Source organism: Micromys minutus, assembly GCF_963924665.1.
Source record: "Micromys minutus genome assembly, chromosome: 9".
Taxonomy (NCBI): Eukaryota; Metazoa; Chordata; class Mammalia; order Rodentia; family Muridae; genus Micromys; species Micromys minutus.
In genome coordinates, this window is record NC_137978.1 from 52,662,328 (window position 1) to 52,678,546 (window position 16,219).

The 16,219-nt window shown below is 45.5% G+C and overlaps 1 protein-coding gene and 1 pseudogene across 2 annotated transcripts; one reads left to right on the forward strand and one right to left on the reverse strand.

Annotated features, from left to right (window-relative positions):
• Positions 1-6,008: 6,008 nt before the first annotated feature.
• Positions 6,009-6,444, reverse strand: LOC308424339 (protein mago nashi homolog; annotated as a pseudogene). Its single transcript has one exon. The product of its transcript is annotated as a protein mago nashi homolog (transcript).
• A 2,309-nt stretch (positions 6,445-8,753) lies between these two features.
• Positions 8,754-16,169, forward strand: LOC308424340 (aflatoxin B1 aldehyde reductase member 3; the record flags this gene model as incomplete). Its single annotated transcript, XM_080921262.1, has 6 exons — positions 8,754-8,955; positions 12,245-12,432; positions 12,638-12,742; positions 12,964-13,060; positions 13,272-13,371; positions 15,878-16,169. 6 exons carry the CDS (start codon positions 8,754-8,756, stop codon positions 16,167-16,169), a joined length of 984 nt encoding a protein of 327 aa, XP_080777388.1.
• Positions 16,170-16,219: the final 50 nt, after the last annotated feature.

Below are 16,219 nucleotides of genomic sequence, written 5' to 3' on the forward strand. Positions count from 1 at the left end.
TCTGCCCCCGACACTGAGAGCTTTAAGGGTCACTGCACTCAAGGGCTGAAGGGCCCAATACCCGAGGCCTGCACGTAGGCTAACACTAAAGATCCTCACTGCCTCTGCCTGCTGCCAGATACCGAACGAAATAAAAGATAGAAAAGACCATCTTTTGAAGAACTTGTGACTGATTCCCAGGGGATCTGGCCTTTAGAGATTGACAGACTCCTAGTCTTTAACTAAGCCTCTCAGAGTAACTGTACCACCATGCTGTTATCTGGCCTTAAAGGAGAAAATATAACATCCTGGGAGTGCGGCTCTGGTTGGGTGGATGCTCCCCAGAGGCTCCTTTCTTAAATATTTGTAACAGGTAAGAAGTACTCTCAGGGGCTGTAGAGATGGCTCAGCGGTTAAGAGCACTGACTGCTGTTCCAGAGGTCCTGAGTTCAATTCCCAGCAACCACATGGTGGCTCACGACCATCTGTAATGGGATCTAATGCCCTTATCTGGTGTGTCTGAGGACAGTGACAGTGTACTCATATGAATAAAATAAATATCTAAAAAATAAAGCATTTAAAAAACACCCTGTCTCAATAATGGAGAAAAGGAAATAATAGTGATTGGATTGCAGTGATTGAATAAAAATTCACCCCACTGGCTCATATATTGGAATGCTTAGTCATTGGGGAATGGCATTACTAGGAAGGGATTAGTAGCTATGGTTTTGCAGGAGTAGGTGGGCTTCTCTATCACTTCCAGTGGGGTTTTGAGATTTCAGATGTTCAAGCCAGGCCCAGTGGCTCACTCTTTATGCTGCCTTTGTATCCTGGTAGAAGCCAGGCAGGATAGGCTACGGCAAGCAAATGAGCTAGCCCTGTTTTATACATGGCTGCAAAGGGTATGCTCTGCGTAGGCATGGACCTCAGGGTCCTTGTCCCAGGATTGCTTCTTGCTGTTGATTTCCCTCACTAATCCGGCATGGTGTGGGGGAAACCCTCACTATCTCTAGATCCCTGCAGAATCAATATGAAGATATGCTTTCATGTAATAATGCTGTTTAGGCAAAATGAGGATTTCATGATTCTGATAATGATTTTTATAGAACTCCCCAATTGATTCAAGTAAGGGTAAACCCTCCTGCGATATAAAAAAATCTACAAACAGAGTTTTGTGAACCTTCATGTGTTCAAAGCAAACTGCACAAAAAAAAAAAAAAAAAAAAAAAAAAAAAAAAAAAAAGGCTTGGGACAGATTTATGACCAAGGGAAACATTCCTGCTAAGTTAGGAATGAGGCCACTAATCTCGGTAAATAAGTTCATCCACTAGGAGTGGGTTATTTATTATGCATGTAAGAACAGAAAATAAATGATTGACTCACTTGTTAATACAATACTTTAAAAAGGTAAGACACAAGACAAATGGCCTATCTCTTGGTAAAGCCTTATTAACCTAGGCTATAAAAACTATTGCTTTGAACTTATAATGAACTTGTGGAGCTAAAAAAAAAAAATAAGGAGTGTTCAGTTAGGTGTGAGTCTTAATGGGAAGACATGTAAACAATTTGCTGTAATTCCTTAAACCTTCCTGACCTGTGATATGAACTATTGCTTTGAACTTCCTATGAATTTATGGAATATACGAGTGCTTAGTAAATCATGTAGCCAATTCTCCTGCCGTACTGATTCTACCTGTTTATGATAATTGCTTTTGTGGCCTTGAGGTGAGAGACCTTTGTTCTAGAAGATATAAAAAGGCAAAGACTAAGTAATAAAGGTATGGGTTATTGGAGTTTCTCTCCATCTACCAACTAAGTGTATGTGTGTATATATGTCTGTCTGTATGTGCATATGTAGGTATGTATGTATGTTTTTGTATGTTAGTATGTATGTATTATGTATGTATGCATGTACACATGTGAAACAGATGAAACTGGCTTGTTGAAGCTCCCTTTCTGCTTCACCATTGAGCGTGTGTTTTTGAATATGTGATTGATTCTTTTTCTTTGTCTTTTTTGCCAGCCCCTTAAGAGTTAAAAGAGCTCAGAGTTTCTAGCTGGTCTCCAAGAATACCAACCCAAGTAACTAAGTTTCTTTTTCTAATAGCATGGTGCTACCAGCAGTAATTAACTGCCAGGTGCCTTCAACTCTGGCCCCAAAAGAGTAAAAAGGTTTTGGAATTTCTTGCCAGTTACAAGCAGTGTTGGTCTTGAGCCATCAGCTCTGGTTCCCTCCTCCTCTTTTCCATCCAATTGCCTGATGTGATCAATGAGGCCCCTTGGAATATCCAGTAGCTACCAGCTTTTGGCCTGTTGTACTCACTGTGTCCCACCTCAGTTTACACCTGGTGTTAAAGCTGGTCTTTGGGGCTGCAGAGATGGCTCAGTGGTTAAGAGCACTGACTGCTCTTCCAGCAGTCCTGAGTTCAATTCCAGAAAACACATGGTGGCTCAAAAACCATCTGTAATGAGATCTAGTGCTTTCTTATGGGGGTGTCTGAAGACAGTAGCAATACATTCACATACATTAGGAAAAAAAAAATCATAGTTAGTGAGATGGCTCAGTGGCTCAGTGGTTAGAACTCCATTCTCCTTCTGTGTCTCCTCTGTCTTTCTGTCTCAAGACTAGGTTTCTCTGTAGCCTTGGCTATTCTGGAACTTGCCCCTGTAGAACACACTGGCTTCACACTCATAGAGATTCACCTGCCAATGTCTCCCAAATGCTTGGATTAAGAGCACAAACCACCACCACCCATCTCAAGTTCTTTATTCTTTCAGCAATGCAACCGTGAATGTCTCAGCCATTCAGAACGCTCGCTGCTCTTGAAGGAGGCTGGACATTGGGTCCCAACAGCAACAATGAGGGTCTTACTACTGGCTCCTGGCTCCTCCTGCCTGTTATTCATATCACACACACATTCTCTCTCTCTCCCTCTCTCTCTCTCTCTCTCTCTCTCTCACACACACACACACACTCTCTCTCTCTCTCTCTCTCTCTCACACACACACACACACACACACACTCACTCACTCTCTTTCTCTCATATACACACACAACCCTTTTTTAAAAAAGAAAATTTATTTTTAGAAGATTTATTTATTTTATGTATGAGTGCTCTATCTGCATGTACACCTGCACACCAGAAGAGGGCATCAGATCCCATTGTAGGTTGTGAACCACGAGATGGTTGCTGGGAATTGAACTCAAGACCTCTGGAAGAGCAGTCTGTGCTCTTGACCAATGAGTCACCCCTCCAGTCCCCATAAAAACAAATCTTAAAAAAGAGAAAAGTAATGTTTTAATTATAAAAAGGAAATGCTTTAAATTTTTTCTCATTGTTATTCCTCAATGTCGTATAAAACTAGTATGTCTGTCTTTGGATTGGATTGTTTCTGGGTTTGAACTTAAATGTTGCTGTTTAAGCTGCTAACCTGAATTTGTATCTTCCAAAAATTGTGAAAATTTTGGCTTGGGGTTACCAAAGAATTTCCAGCATCTTCTCAAATGTCCCTGGAAATAAGTTCTGTCACTTTGTACCAAGCGTTTGTGCAAATCCACATTCTCAGCATTGGCACATAAAATCAAAACATTGATCAGTTCTGAAAAGCACTAAAGGGATGCTCAAGTTGAGAGCACCAAAGGGTCAACCGAGATTTTATTCTTTATGGGAAAGTTAACAAGTACATCTACCTCATTAGCCGGTCTTCTTCTGCAGCCCCGGCTGTCCTGGAACTCCCTCTGTAGACCAGGCTGGCCTTGACTCAGAAGTTCTCCTGTGTCTGCCTCCTGGGAGCTGGGATTAAAGGCGTGAGCCACCACCATCTGACTGGCATAGTCTTGAATAAATGGTATAATTGTTACCAAAGGAGTTCTTTTGCTTCACATTTATTTAGTCTGTGTGTGTATGTGTATGTATATGTGCCTGTGTCAGTGTGTATGTGTGCATGTATATATGGGTGTGAGTGTACATGTGTGCATGGTGTGTGTATGTGTATGTAAATGTATGCATGCCTGCTTGTGAGAATGTGTATGAATGTGAGCTTGTGTGTGTTTGTGTGCAAATATATGTGTGTGGGTTTGTGTCTGTGTTTGTAGATTTGTATGTTTGTGTGCATGCATACACACTTGTGTGAATGTGTATGTATGTGTATGAGAGTGTGGGTGTGTTAGAGAGTGTGTGTGAGAGAGAGAGAGTGTGTGTGTGAGTGTGTGTGTATGTGAGTACTGAAGCACACTTGCTCAAAGAGGCCAAGGACAACTTTCAGAAGTCACTTCTCTCTTGCTACCACATGGATCCTTAGGCTCAAACTCAGGTCCCACAAGGGTTCAGACTTTCCATCCACCAAAAATTACTCTTACAGTATGAAACACTTTTTGGTTTTGAGACAGGGTCTGTTAGAGTCTGCACGGCCTGCAACTTACTATGTGGCTGAGGAAAACTTTGAATTTCCAATTCTCAAGACTCTGTGTCCAAAGTTTTGGGTACAGGCTTGAAACACCATACCCAACTACAGTAACTTTTTTTTTTAAAAGATTTTGAAATTTATTTATTATGTAAGTACACTGTAGCTGTCTGCAGACACACCAGAAGAGGGCATCAGATCCCATTACAGATGGCTGTGAGCCACCATGTGGTTGCTGGGAACTGAACTCAGGACCTCTGGAAGAGCAGTCCTGCTCTTACCCACTGAGCCATCTCTCCAGCCCAATACAGTAAGTTCTTTAGGACTTATTATCAGTGAGTGTTTTCTTTATATTCCTGCTTTTCTATACCCATGTGACTGGAGCTGCATAAATATTTCTCTAACCAGTAGAAGTGGCAAATTGGAAAAGTTCAAAAGCCTTGTCCCAGGCAGGTCAGCTCTTGGACTATATTCCCCAAACCCTGTTTTTCATTGACTTGGGCACTTCCTTTCCTTAATGTTTTAGACTCAGAGACTCTCTGTGTAGCCCTGACTATCCTGAAACTTGCTCTGTAGGTCAGGCTGGCCTCAAACTCACAGAGATCTACCTGCCTCTGCCTCCCATGGTGGGCTGGGATTAAAGTGTAGACCACCACCGCCCAGCTACTAGAGCACTTTTTGTTGTATCAGTGATTTGAGTCAGTCTTACGTAGCCCACACTGTCCGGCAGCTGCATTGCTCAAACCTCTTGATCCTCTGCTTCTCCATCCCAAATGCTGGGTTGCAGGTGTGCCCTGTCACATCCGGCAACTGATACCCTGTGGGGACCAAACCTAGGCCTTTAAGTGAGTTAGGCAAGAGCTTTACAGTCTGAGCTACAGCCCCTCCCTCTATTTTTTGAAACAGAGTCTTGCTATATAGCCATGGTTGGCTTGGTTCTTACTGATAAGTTTATGATCAGATAAAGAAAAGGTATAGCCCGGGTTTCGGCACTAATGTTATGAAAACGGTCCAGAGACTGGAGAATGGGGATGTGTTCTATGGAGGTGTGGTGAGGTATGTGGGAGAAAGGGTGCCTCTGGTGGTCCCTTGTTGGGCATCCCTTCCCCCTGAGGGTTTAGCCACATGATGGTTTAGTACAGAATAGAGTTTCTGCAGGGCATGGGTAGGGGAGTTAAGGGCAGAGAAAGAGAAAGGAGAAGAGGCCAGTCATGAGCACATGGAGACAGAGGGGGATGGGAATGGGAAGAGGAGGGACAAAGGGGTAAAAGTACAGGAGGGCAGGAGAGGCCAAAGAGCAAGAGAGAGGAGGGTCCACCAGCCCCTTTTATAGTGTCAGGCAACTGTGGGGCGGAGCATCCCTGGCTGTTGCCAGGCAACTGTGGGGTGGAGTTTAGACAGAATGCTAACACCAAATTGTCCAGGCAGATCCTGTGGCAACCCTTTTGACTTAGCCTATGAAATGCTGAGTCACTATGATGTGGCTTTCTTTTTCTTTTTAAGATTTTTTTTATATCTATGAAATTTATATACAAAAGTTTCACATTCATAAAACCCTCAAAATTGTTGATTAAAAAAAACCCTTCCTTTAATTAAATATATAAATAACTTCAAAAACATTCCATTCAATTCGGTTTAATCTTGAAGTGTAGACCAGTGAGGCTCAACACTATCACTGCAAGTCTTGCACCAAATCGTAAAACACGCAGAGGCCTTCGGAATCCTTTGACTGATCGATAACAGTAGTAGAACCTATGTTTGATGTGATAAAGAAACATGATCATTCCCAGTTGCAATCTCAAATTCCTGCAGGTCAGGGGCCGGTCACAAAGTATCGTCCTCTTTTGTAATCTCACAGTCATCCATAATTCTCTTCAGTTCTTCCGTTACACTCTTGTGGTCATAGACCTCTTCTCTGATCATCACCTCATTTTTATAATTGCTGTGGTTAGCATATCTAAGCTTCCTGTCTGACTGAAACTCAAACTCCAGAAACTCATGCCCGAATTTGCCCTTGTTCCCGATGTAGTAGTGCAGGTAGAAATCACTGGTCCTCACCATTTTTTGCCATCAGTAAAACCCAATATTTAAGATTTAGTTTTACTCATATGAATGAGTACACTGTAGCTGTCTTCAGACACACCAGAAGAGGGCATCCGATTCCATACAGATGGTTGTGAGCCAACATGTCGTTGCTGGGATTTGAACTCAGGACCTCTGAAAGTGCAGTCAGTGCTCTTAACCACTGAGCCATCTTTCCAACTCCCCATGGCTATTTTTCAATTATTAATTTTTAATTGCTTAAATAATTTTTTAATTAATTAATCTATTTTTATTTTTGGCTCTGGAAAAAATGCTCTGACTCTGAAGCCCAGGCTAGACTGGAACTCACTGTATAGTCCAGGCTAGCCTCCAGCATGAAACAATCTTCTCAAATATGAGTCATCACATTTAATAAGTTCACCTGTTTTATGTGCAGCTGTGATGGTTTTGACAGTTGCAAACAGTCTGGCAGTCACCTCCACAATCCAGATACAGAAGATTCTCATCACTCAGCCAAAATCTTCATTACTTCCTCTCCCAGAGTTCCCCAGTAGGTTTTCTGGTGCTAGAGTATTATGGGATATTCACCATAAAAGGCTGCTTAGACATGGGTTTCAGTCAATCAAAAGCCTTTATTAGCTACACTGCATATTTATGATCAAGGTGGAGCACCAAGCGTTACTCAGGGCGAGATTTTGAACACAACCACCATATTCTGGGAGACATCTTTCACTTAGCAAGAACGGCTAGCCAGAGTAGGAACTATAGAAGCCAAAAAACAAAGTTAGTACATTTAGAAACTTTCCAAGAATAACAGACTTTGATGGGTTAGGTCTTTGTTTTTATTTTGGCAGGTGGTGCAGTCTATGTGCTGAGCATTACAGCCTGCATGGTACATCCACCATGGAGTCGGTTGTGCTAAGGTCTGGGGGCCTATTAAGGCCTCGGAGTCTGTTACAGAAGCAGGCCAAAGATTCAGGGTACTGAATCTTCTGAAAGAAACTGGCGTTCCAGATGGTTGTAAGCCCCCAAATGAGTTGGAAATTCAACCCAGGTCCTCTGGAAGAACAGCCAGTACTTTAACCGCTGAGCCATCTTGCCAGCTCTTTCGAGTTTTCTCTTCCTCCAGTGTTCTCTTTGTACCTGTCTTGTACGTATAGAATCATGGTGTCTGACTTCTTTCCCCAGCTGACATTCACCCGTTATCTGGAGTTCTCCGCTCAGTTCTTTGTCTCTTCCACACTTGGGGGACATTTGGATTGTTTCCATATTCCACCACTTACAACGGAACAACGATAAACTCTCCTTAAGTGCATGAGCACCACATAATCCTGGTGGGATTGTGCAAGCCCTAGCACTTAGTAGGTGTAGGCCAAAGAATCAGAAGTTCAAAGTCATCCTCAACTACATAATGGTTTATAACCAATGAGATAATATGTATATATATATATGCACACAAACAAACACATACATATGTATATATGTATATGCATATATGTATATATAATTTTAAAAAACAAAGAAACACTTGTATATGATCTTTTGTGTGAACATAGTATTTCATTTCCTTGAATTAAAAAAAAAAAACTAAACAGAAGAATAAATTGCTGAATCATTTTTATCTTACTCTGACCTTTGGTGTAATTATTCAAGGAGGTTCTGGTCCTTCTCTTTCCTCCCCAACCCTGGTGGAACCTCTCCCAAGTGTGTCAAGTTAATACTTTACCTGTGCCCAAACCTCAGCTCATCTATTTGTTCTTTCACAGACCAGGTCTCTTGCAGCCTAGGCTGACCTAACACTTGGTTTGTAGCCAAGGTGTTCTTTGAGTTCCTAATCTTCCTGACTCCACCTTCTTTTTCAAAGTGCATGGGTTACATTCCATGCCTGGAGTTAGTGTGTTCATTAAAACAGCAAAACAAAAACAAAATCTGCTGGGACAAAAACTGTAGCAGTCTTCCTCTATCAGTTTTCAGACTGTTGGAATTAAAGGCATGAAGTCACTCACCCCTAAACTTCTTATAGGAGGGGACAGAGATCTAGGACAGCTCAGGATCGAGGCAGAGAGTACAGACGGGGTGAGGGGTTCTAGGCTAGCCTTCATCAACTTAGCTCAAGGGGACCTACCACCTAGTACCAGGTGTCATGGGTGGAGAAGTCGCCTGCACCAGCCAGCACGGTCCCGCCCCACCTCTGCTCGCCCGTCCCTTGGGCGTGGCCACAAGCAGCTAGAAAAGTGTGGGAGCCTTCCACCCGCTAGAGCTGCCAACTGCTGGATCCAACATCCTCTCTACCCTCCACCTTCCGCCACTTCTTTACCATAGTCATCATGTCCGAGGCCCGGCCTGCCACTGTGCTGGGTGCCATGGAGATGGGGCGCCGCATGGATGTGACCTCCAGCGCCGCGTCGGTGCGCGCCTTCCTGCAGCGCGGTCACACGGAGATAGACACTGCTTTCGCATATGCGGAAGGTCAATCTGAGACCATCCTAGGAGGCCTGGGGCTCGGGCTGGGCCGCAGCGGCTGCAAAGGTAACTGTCACCCCTGAGTCCCCTTGTCCTCCTGGAGCTCTGATCTCCCCCTGTCCACCCAAGAGCTCCGAGAGCTGAAACTCTTCAGGTATAAAAACTCTTCAGGGACCTCTAGCTTTGCATTCCTTGCCAATCTCTTTCCACATCTTCTTCTGCAAAAATGACCTAAGAGCCTCTTCACAAGATGTGCCTAATTCTGGTCTTGCCTGGGACTTGTGGATACTATCTCTGGGCCCCTGGCTGTAGCTCAGCAGGCGTCCCTGACCTGTGGGACTCCTGAAACCTGCTTCCTTCTTTGCTAATCGCCCAGGATCCTGTTGGTCCTGAGCCTGTTTGTTAAGAGGGCGCCCTCCAGGGGCTGGAGAGATGGCTCAGCGGTTAAGTGCAGTCTCTGCTCTTCCAGAGGTCCTGAGTTCAAATCCCAGCAACAACATGGTGGCTCACAACCAGATCTGATGCCTCCTTCTGGTGTGTCTGACACACACCTCCTTCTGGTGTGTCTGAAGACAGCATATATCTTAAAAAAAAAAAAAAAAAGGAGGGCCATCTCCTTTACCAAGGTGGTGTGACCCTAGGAGCTAAGGGAACAGTGCCAGTAGTGGTGTGCCTGTCTTGAGCCCTTGACTCAGTTCTTTCCCTGCCTCAGTTTCTCAAGTGGCAGAACTACACTTTCCTGGGTGGTACTTTCATTATAGAACTCTTTCCCCTCAGCCACATCCCTCCCTCACAAATGCTACTATTGAATTTTGCTTCTTGATTCACAGCACAGTGGGAGCCAGAATAGTAGCAGATATGTGCACTCAGCGACTTGCTGGTTCCAGATCTCCGGGCTATCACCAAGGGAAAGTGATGGGTCGTTTCCTGTTTTGTGAAGAGTTCAGTATGCAGCTCAGGAGAGCCTAGGGCTTGCATGTAGCTCCTACCTTAGCCTCCCAGAGTGGCAGGGTTATACACATTACACAGTACCACGAGAACCTGGATCTGACTTGTGTTTGAGTTGTCTTTTTTGACCCTCCTTCCTTCCCCTGCTTGGGTTCAGGGCTGATTGGGCGAGAGCCAAAGCTGAGCTCTAAAGCTGATGTCTGAGCAGGAAGGGCAGGTCCAGTGGCAGAAAGGAAAAGTCCCAAGATGTGAGTCCTCAGGTCTCCAGGGCTTCCCTGACTGCTTTTGGGCTGCTGAACTGATTTTCAAATATGGAAAGGTCCTCTTGCCCATTCATCCATTCCCCCACCCACGCATCCATCCATCCATTCAATCTCCATCCATCCATCCATTTATCCATCCATCCATCCAATCTCCAACCATCCTCTGTCCATCTATCCACCCTCCCCACCCACTCATCCATCCATTCATCCTCCAACCATTCAACTGCGCTTCTCAGCAGGGGTAGGGTGAGGAGCAGAGACTCCCACAGACAGCCTAACACTGGCCTCTATTCACAAATGGCTGGCCCTGACTTTCCTTCTCACATGCCCTAGGCAAAGTCTTCTTGTCTCTGTCCCCAGTTCCTTTGGCACCTGCTCACCTTGTGATCAGACCTGCCCATCATTCACCCTGTATTAGGGTCATCTTTCAAAGTATCTTAAAATGACCACAGAGCTCTGGACTACAACCCTAAAGTCAAGACTCCACGTGGGGTACTCTCAGGACTCTTTTGCTTCTGGTCTGATGCCTTTTCTGTTTTCCTGTGTCCTCTGCCCCAAACCCAATGCTCTGGTACCCGAGGTGGCAGGGTGGCACCCCTGAGGGCCTTCTGTTCATGGATTTTCAAGCAAGGTTTATAGGCCTAATAAGCAAGTGTCACAGGAAGGGTGCTGGCCATTGCTAATGTCCCCTGTCAGCGAAGCCCTGACCAGCCCTCAGGATTTCTCCATCAGCTGTTGGTCACTCTCATTGTTACAGTCTGCAGACCTGAGAGCAGTTTAATCAAAGCCACAGCCCTTAATGGCACAACTGGAATTTGAACCCAATTCTATCTCTTCCTTGTCTGACTGTGTAGAGGTAAATATTGTACGGAGAATGGTTACTGGCACCATGCATGCTACCTTCTTACACTCTCTGGTCCCTGCTGTCTCTCTACCTCCATGGCTGGCCCCATGCATAAGCCACCCTCTTGTGGCTTTCTGCTGTGGTCTCTTCTCCTGTTCCCAGCACCTGCCTCCTGTGTTTACTGTCACAATTCCTAGTAACCCGACAGAACCAAACCCTTGAGGCTTGTAATTTATCAGTCAGATTTATATCAGTAAATTCTCACTCCATTAAATGTCCACACAATAAACTCAACAGCCAATTGATACAAACTGCCCACCTAGATAAGGCAAATTGTCCTGGATTAATCCATCTTTTATAGGATATTCATAGCTACCTGTGGCTATTTAAAGCCAAGGGGAGTGGTTCATCCTTCTTCTCCATCTCTGCTCCTATCTCTCCTTCTATTCAAAAACTCTGCCCCTGCCTTTTTTTTTTTTTCACTGCCCAATCACAGGCCCTGCCTTATCTTGTGCCTGCCCTCACCTGAATATAGACATCAATTCACATGCCTGTATATTTCTTATCTGTTCCCCATCTCTCTCCCTTTCTTCTTTCCCCTGTGTGCATTTTGATATAGTGTTTCACATGAGCCTAGATTTGTACTCTGTAGGCAAAAGTGACCTTGAGCTCCTAATTCCTGTGTCCATTTACTCAGGCTTGGGATCAGAGGCATGTACCATGGTGCCCTGCTGTCTTAGGGTTTTATTGCTGTGAACAGACACCATGACCAAGCAAATGTTATATATTTTTTTAAAGATTTATTTATTTATTACGTATAAGTACACTGTAGCTGTCTTCAGACACACCAGAAAAGGACATCAGTACCCAATACAGATGGTTGTGAGCCACCATGTGGTTGCTGAGAACTGACCTCAGGACTTCTGGAAAAGCAGTCAGTGCTCTTACCCACTGAGACATCTCTCCAGTTCCCTCAAGCAAATCTTATAAATGACAACGTTTAATTGGGGCTGGCTTACAAGTTTAGAGATTCAGTCCATTATCATCAAGGCAAGAGCATGGGAGAATTCAGGCAGGCATGGTGCAGGAGGAGCTGAGAGTTCTACCTCTGAAGCCAGGAACAGACTGAGCATCCCCAGACATGCTATGAGGAGCGTCTCCAAGCCCACCCCCAAAGTGACACACTTCCTCCAACAAGGCCAAGTATATGGAAACCATCAATCTCCTCAGCCCTCCTGTAACACTGGATACTCTGTTTGGTAAAGTGACTTCAACTTGCTTTTTTTTCCCTCCTGGCAAGTCAAAATTGCCACCAAGGCTGTTCCAATGTTTGGGAAGACACTGAAGCCTGACGATGTTCGGTTCCAGCTGGAGACGTCGCTAAAGAGGCTGCAGTGTCCCCGGGTGGACCTCTTCTACTTACACATACCAGACCACAGCACTCCTGTGGAGGAGACCCTGCAGGCCTGCCACCAGCTACATCAGGAGGTGAGGGAGGGCCGGATGCTCTCTGACCCTTTCATCTTGACCCTGCCAGGAGAGCAAGTGCTGGGAACACACACAGAGCTGGGCACAGACATTGCTCTAGGCTCCTCACACAGTCATCCTGCCCCCTTCCTGGTCTCCTGGGCTGAACTGGGCCATGATGGGGTCTCTCTCTGAGCTGGATTGTGATGGAGTCTCTCACCTATAGGGCAAGTTTGTGGAGCTTGGTCTGTCCAACTATGCCTCCTGGGAAGTGGCTGAGATTTGTACCCTCTGCAAGAAAAATGGCTGGATCGTGCCAACTGTGTACCAGGTGAGAGGGATGTGGTATGGGGGGACCATTCAGACTTGGGTCTGGATCTTTGGGTATAAACCACAGACAAGGTAGTTTTAAACTGCAACCCTACCACCACCACTGGGTGTATGCCCTGATTGTCAAGGTTCAGGATTAAGGACTAAACTGGGGTACTTTACAAAGGTACATTTTGGGTCCTTTTTTGGATGTGATCCCCTTTTCCAAATGTTTCCCTGCAGGGCATGTACAACGCCACCACCAGACAGGTGGAGACTGAGCTCCTCCCCTGCCTCAGACACTTCGGACTGAGGTTCTACGCCTACAACCCTTTGGCTGGTATGGGCTGCCTTGGGGACTGGCTCTACGGGTGGGAGGGCATGCCGGGCCTGACTCTGCGGATTGCTGCCCTGGTGGATTCCCAATCCAGGCCCCGGGATACAGGGAATTTTGAGAAGGGGGTGTCCCTCTGCTCCACAGTTCCTAGCCAGAAATGACTTGGCTGTCTCCGGGAGGAATCTCGGCCAGGTTCTAACTGGATTTCCCACAGGGGGCCTGCTGACTGGCAGATATAAATACCAGGATAAGGATGGGAAGAATCCAGAGAGCCGCTTCTTTGGGAATCAATATTCTCAGATATACATGGACCGGTGAGCTACCCTGTGTTCTGTGTCTGAAAGGAAGTGCTGTAGGTTTCCTTAGTTTGAGGTAGGATCCTTGAGTTTGCTTATCTGGGGACCTGCCCTTGTATGGTGTTCAGACCTACAACTCTGGATGTTAGCTGTCCTGAACATTTGAGGGACATTCTTGGCCTCTTCTATGAATCCTGTGATGTCTGTACTATTGCTATTCTATGTGTCTTTCTCGGGAGGAGTTTGCCCACTGACAATGGTGAGAGGACATCCCAAGTCAGACCAGGGGAGTCTGAGGCTCATCACTGTCTCAGACAGTCATAGTTGGGTAGCTGTTGGGGCCAATTTCATCTCTTCCCCTTCCCTCACCCCCCCTTTCTTCTTTGTCTTCATTCCTTCTTTTTTTCTCCTCCTCCTTTTCTTCCTACTTCTTTCTTCTCCAGCTTGAGTCAGGATCTCTTGTACCCTGTTGGCCTCAAACTTGCTTTGAACTCCTGACTCTCCTGCCCTCACATCAGCAGAGCTAGGATGGTTTTTGTTTTTGTTTTATGTTTTGTTTTGTTGAGACAGGGTTTTTCTGTCCTGGAACTCACTGTAGACAAGACTTGCCTTAAATTCAGAGATGCTGGGATTAAAGTGCCCCACCATTGCCTGGCCAATGAGCTAGGATTACCAGTGTCTGCCATCATACTCTGCTCCAAAAAAATTTTTTTTTAAAAAAGATTTATTTATTATATATAAGTACACTGTAACTGTCTTCAGACACACCAGAAGAGGACATCAGATCCCATTACAGATGGTTGTGAGCCACCATGTGGTTGCTGGGAAGTGAACTCAGGACCTCTGGAAGATCAGTTAGTGCTCTTAACCACTGATCCATCTCTCCAGCCCCCCAAACATTTTTTAAAAAGATGTATTTATTTTACACATATGAGTACATTGTAGCTTTCATGAGATATACTTGATGAAGGTATCTAATCCCATTATAGATGGTTTGAGTTACCATGTGGTTGCTGGGAATTGAATTTAGGACCTGTGGACGAGCAGGCAGTGCTCTTAACTGCTGAGCCATCCCTCCAAACCACTCTGGTCCAGAATTTAAGTTTCTTAGGATTTTGATCAGATAGTGAAGCTGAGGCAGAAAGATTACAAGGGCTAGGCATGCCTATAGCTTGGGGATGGAGTGTGCAAAGCCTTGGTTTCAATTCCCAGTATTGGAAAAACCATTTAAAATTTTTTTAAAAAGAGATTTATTTTTTTTTATTTACATGAGTACACTCTAGCTGTTTTCAGGCACACCAGAAAAGGGCATATGATCCCAATATAGATGGTTGTGAGCCACCATGTGGTTGCTGGGAATTGAACTCAGGACCTTTGGAAGATCATTCTGGGCCACCTCTTCCAGCCCCTATTTTAAAATTTGAAAACCCATCATCAGCTATTGTCTTTTTTTTTTTTTTAGTGACTTCTTTGTTTTTTTGTTTGTTCTTTGAGGCAGAGTTTGGCCCAGGCTAGCCTGCAACTTGTAATCCTCCTGGAGGTTGGATTAGAGGTGTGTGTCCCCATGGCCGGACATTGTGAAACTCTTACACTTTCTTCCCCTCTGTCACCTCAGTTGCCATGTCCCCAAGTTTCATCTCTGAGCACAGGCTGATACATTTGCTCTTTGTATTCTGTCTGGGATGGAAATGCATGGCAAGCAAGCTCCTGCACGAGGTTCCAGTGCGGCTTTTGTTGGAAAGGCCAAAGGTGTAAGCAGCAAGCAGTTTGTATTAGCCTTCCTTGTGTACCCTGCTTGACTCAAGCTCTATCTGCTGGGAGTGTGTTGCTTACTGCCAGAACAATTATTGAGTGTGCACAAGGCCTTGAATTTAATGCCTGGCAACTCACAGCAAAACAGCAACAAAAAAACCACTCCTCCTTGTAGCCTTCCCCAGTACAGTGTGTGACCCTCCTGCCTGGGAGTAGAAACCATGGCCTTGAACAGTTGTTCTCAAGCTCACACACTGTCAGAGCCCAGGCCTCTTTTCTGGAGAATCAAGGCCTGGTGGCCTTCACTATGGTCACCTCTTTGATCTCTGATTAGATCTTTGCCTGATGAAGTCACTGAGACAGGCTGGCAGGGAGTGTTCTCTCCCTTGGGAAGTGGATCAGTGAGTGTAGGGAACAGAGGAGCCTCAGCCAAGGCCACAGAAGCTGGATGGTGGCCAGGACTCGCTCCAGGCTTTTGTATGACTATGGCTCACAAGTATGGTGTTGTGGGCACCTAAGAGGGCATCAGATCCCATTATAGATGGCTGTGAGGTACCATGTAGTTGCTGGAAATTGAACTCAGGACCCTGGAAGAGTTGTCAGTGCTCTTAACTACTGAGCCATCTCTCCAGCCTGCAGACCTGTATGTTCTGATACTTAGGTTGTAGTGCTCTGAGGACATAGGCTAGCTACCTCAGAGATGCAGGGTTTGGGCCACCCTCGGGTGGCCCTCAAGATACTGACCGCAGTGTTGCTCTTCCCACTCATTCAGCTACTGGAAGGAGGAACACTTCAATGGCATCGCCTTGGTGGAGAAGGCTCTGAAGACTACCTATGGCACCATTGCTCCCAGTTTGACCTCAGCTGCCCTACGGTGGATGTACCACCACTCACAGCTCAAGGGCTCCCATGGGGATGCAGTCATCCTGGGCATGTCTAGTCTGGAACAAATGGAGCAGAACTTGGCCTTGGTTGAGGAAGGGCCCTTGGAGCCAGCTGTTGTGGAAGCCTTTGACCAAGCCTGGAACCTCGTTGCCCATGAGTGTCCCAACTACTTCCGCTAAGATACTTCTGACTTGGGGAGGTGCAGCTCACTGCCTGAGCTACCTGGTCC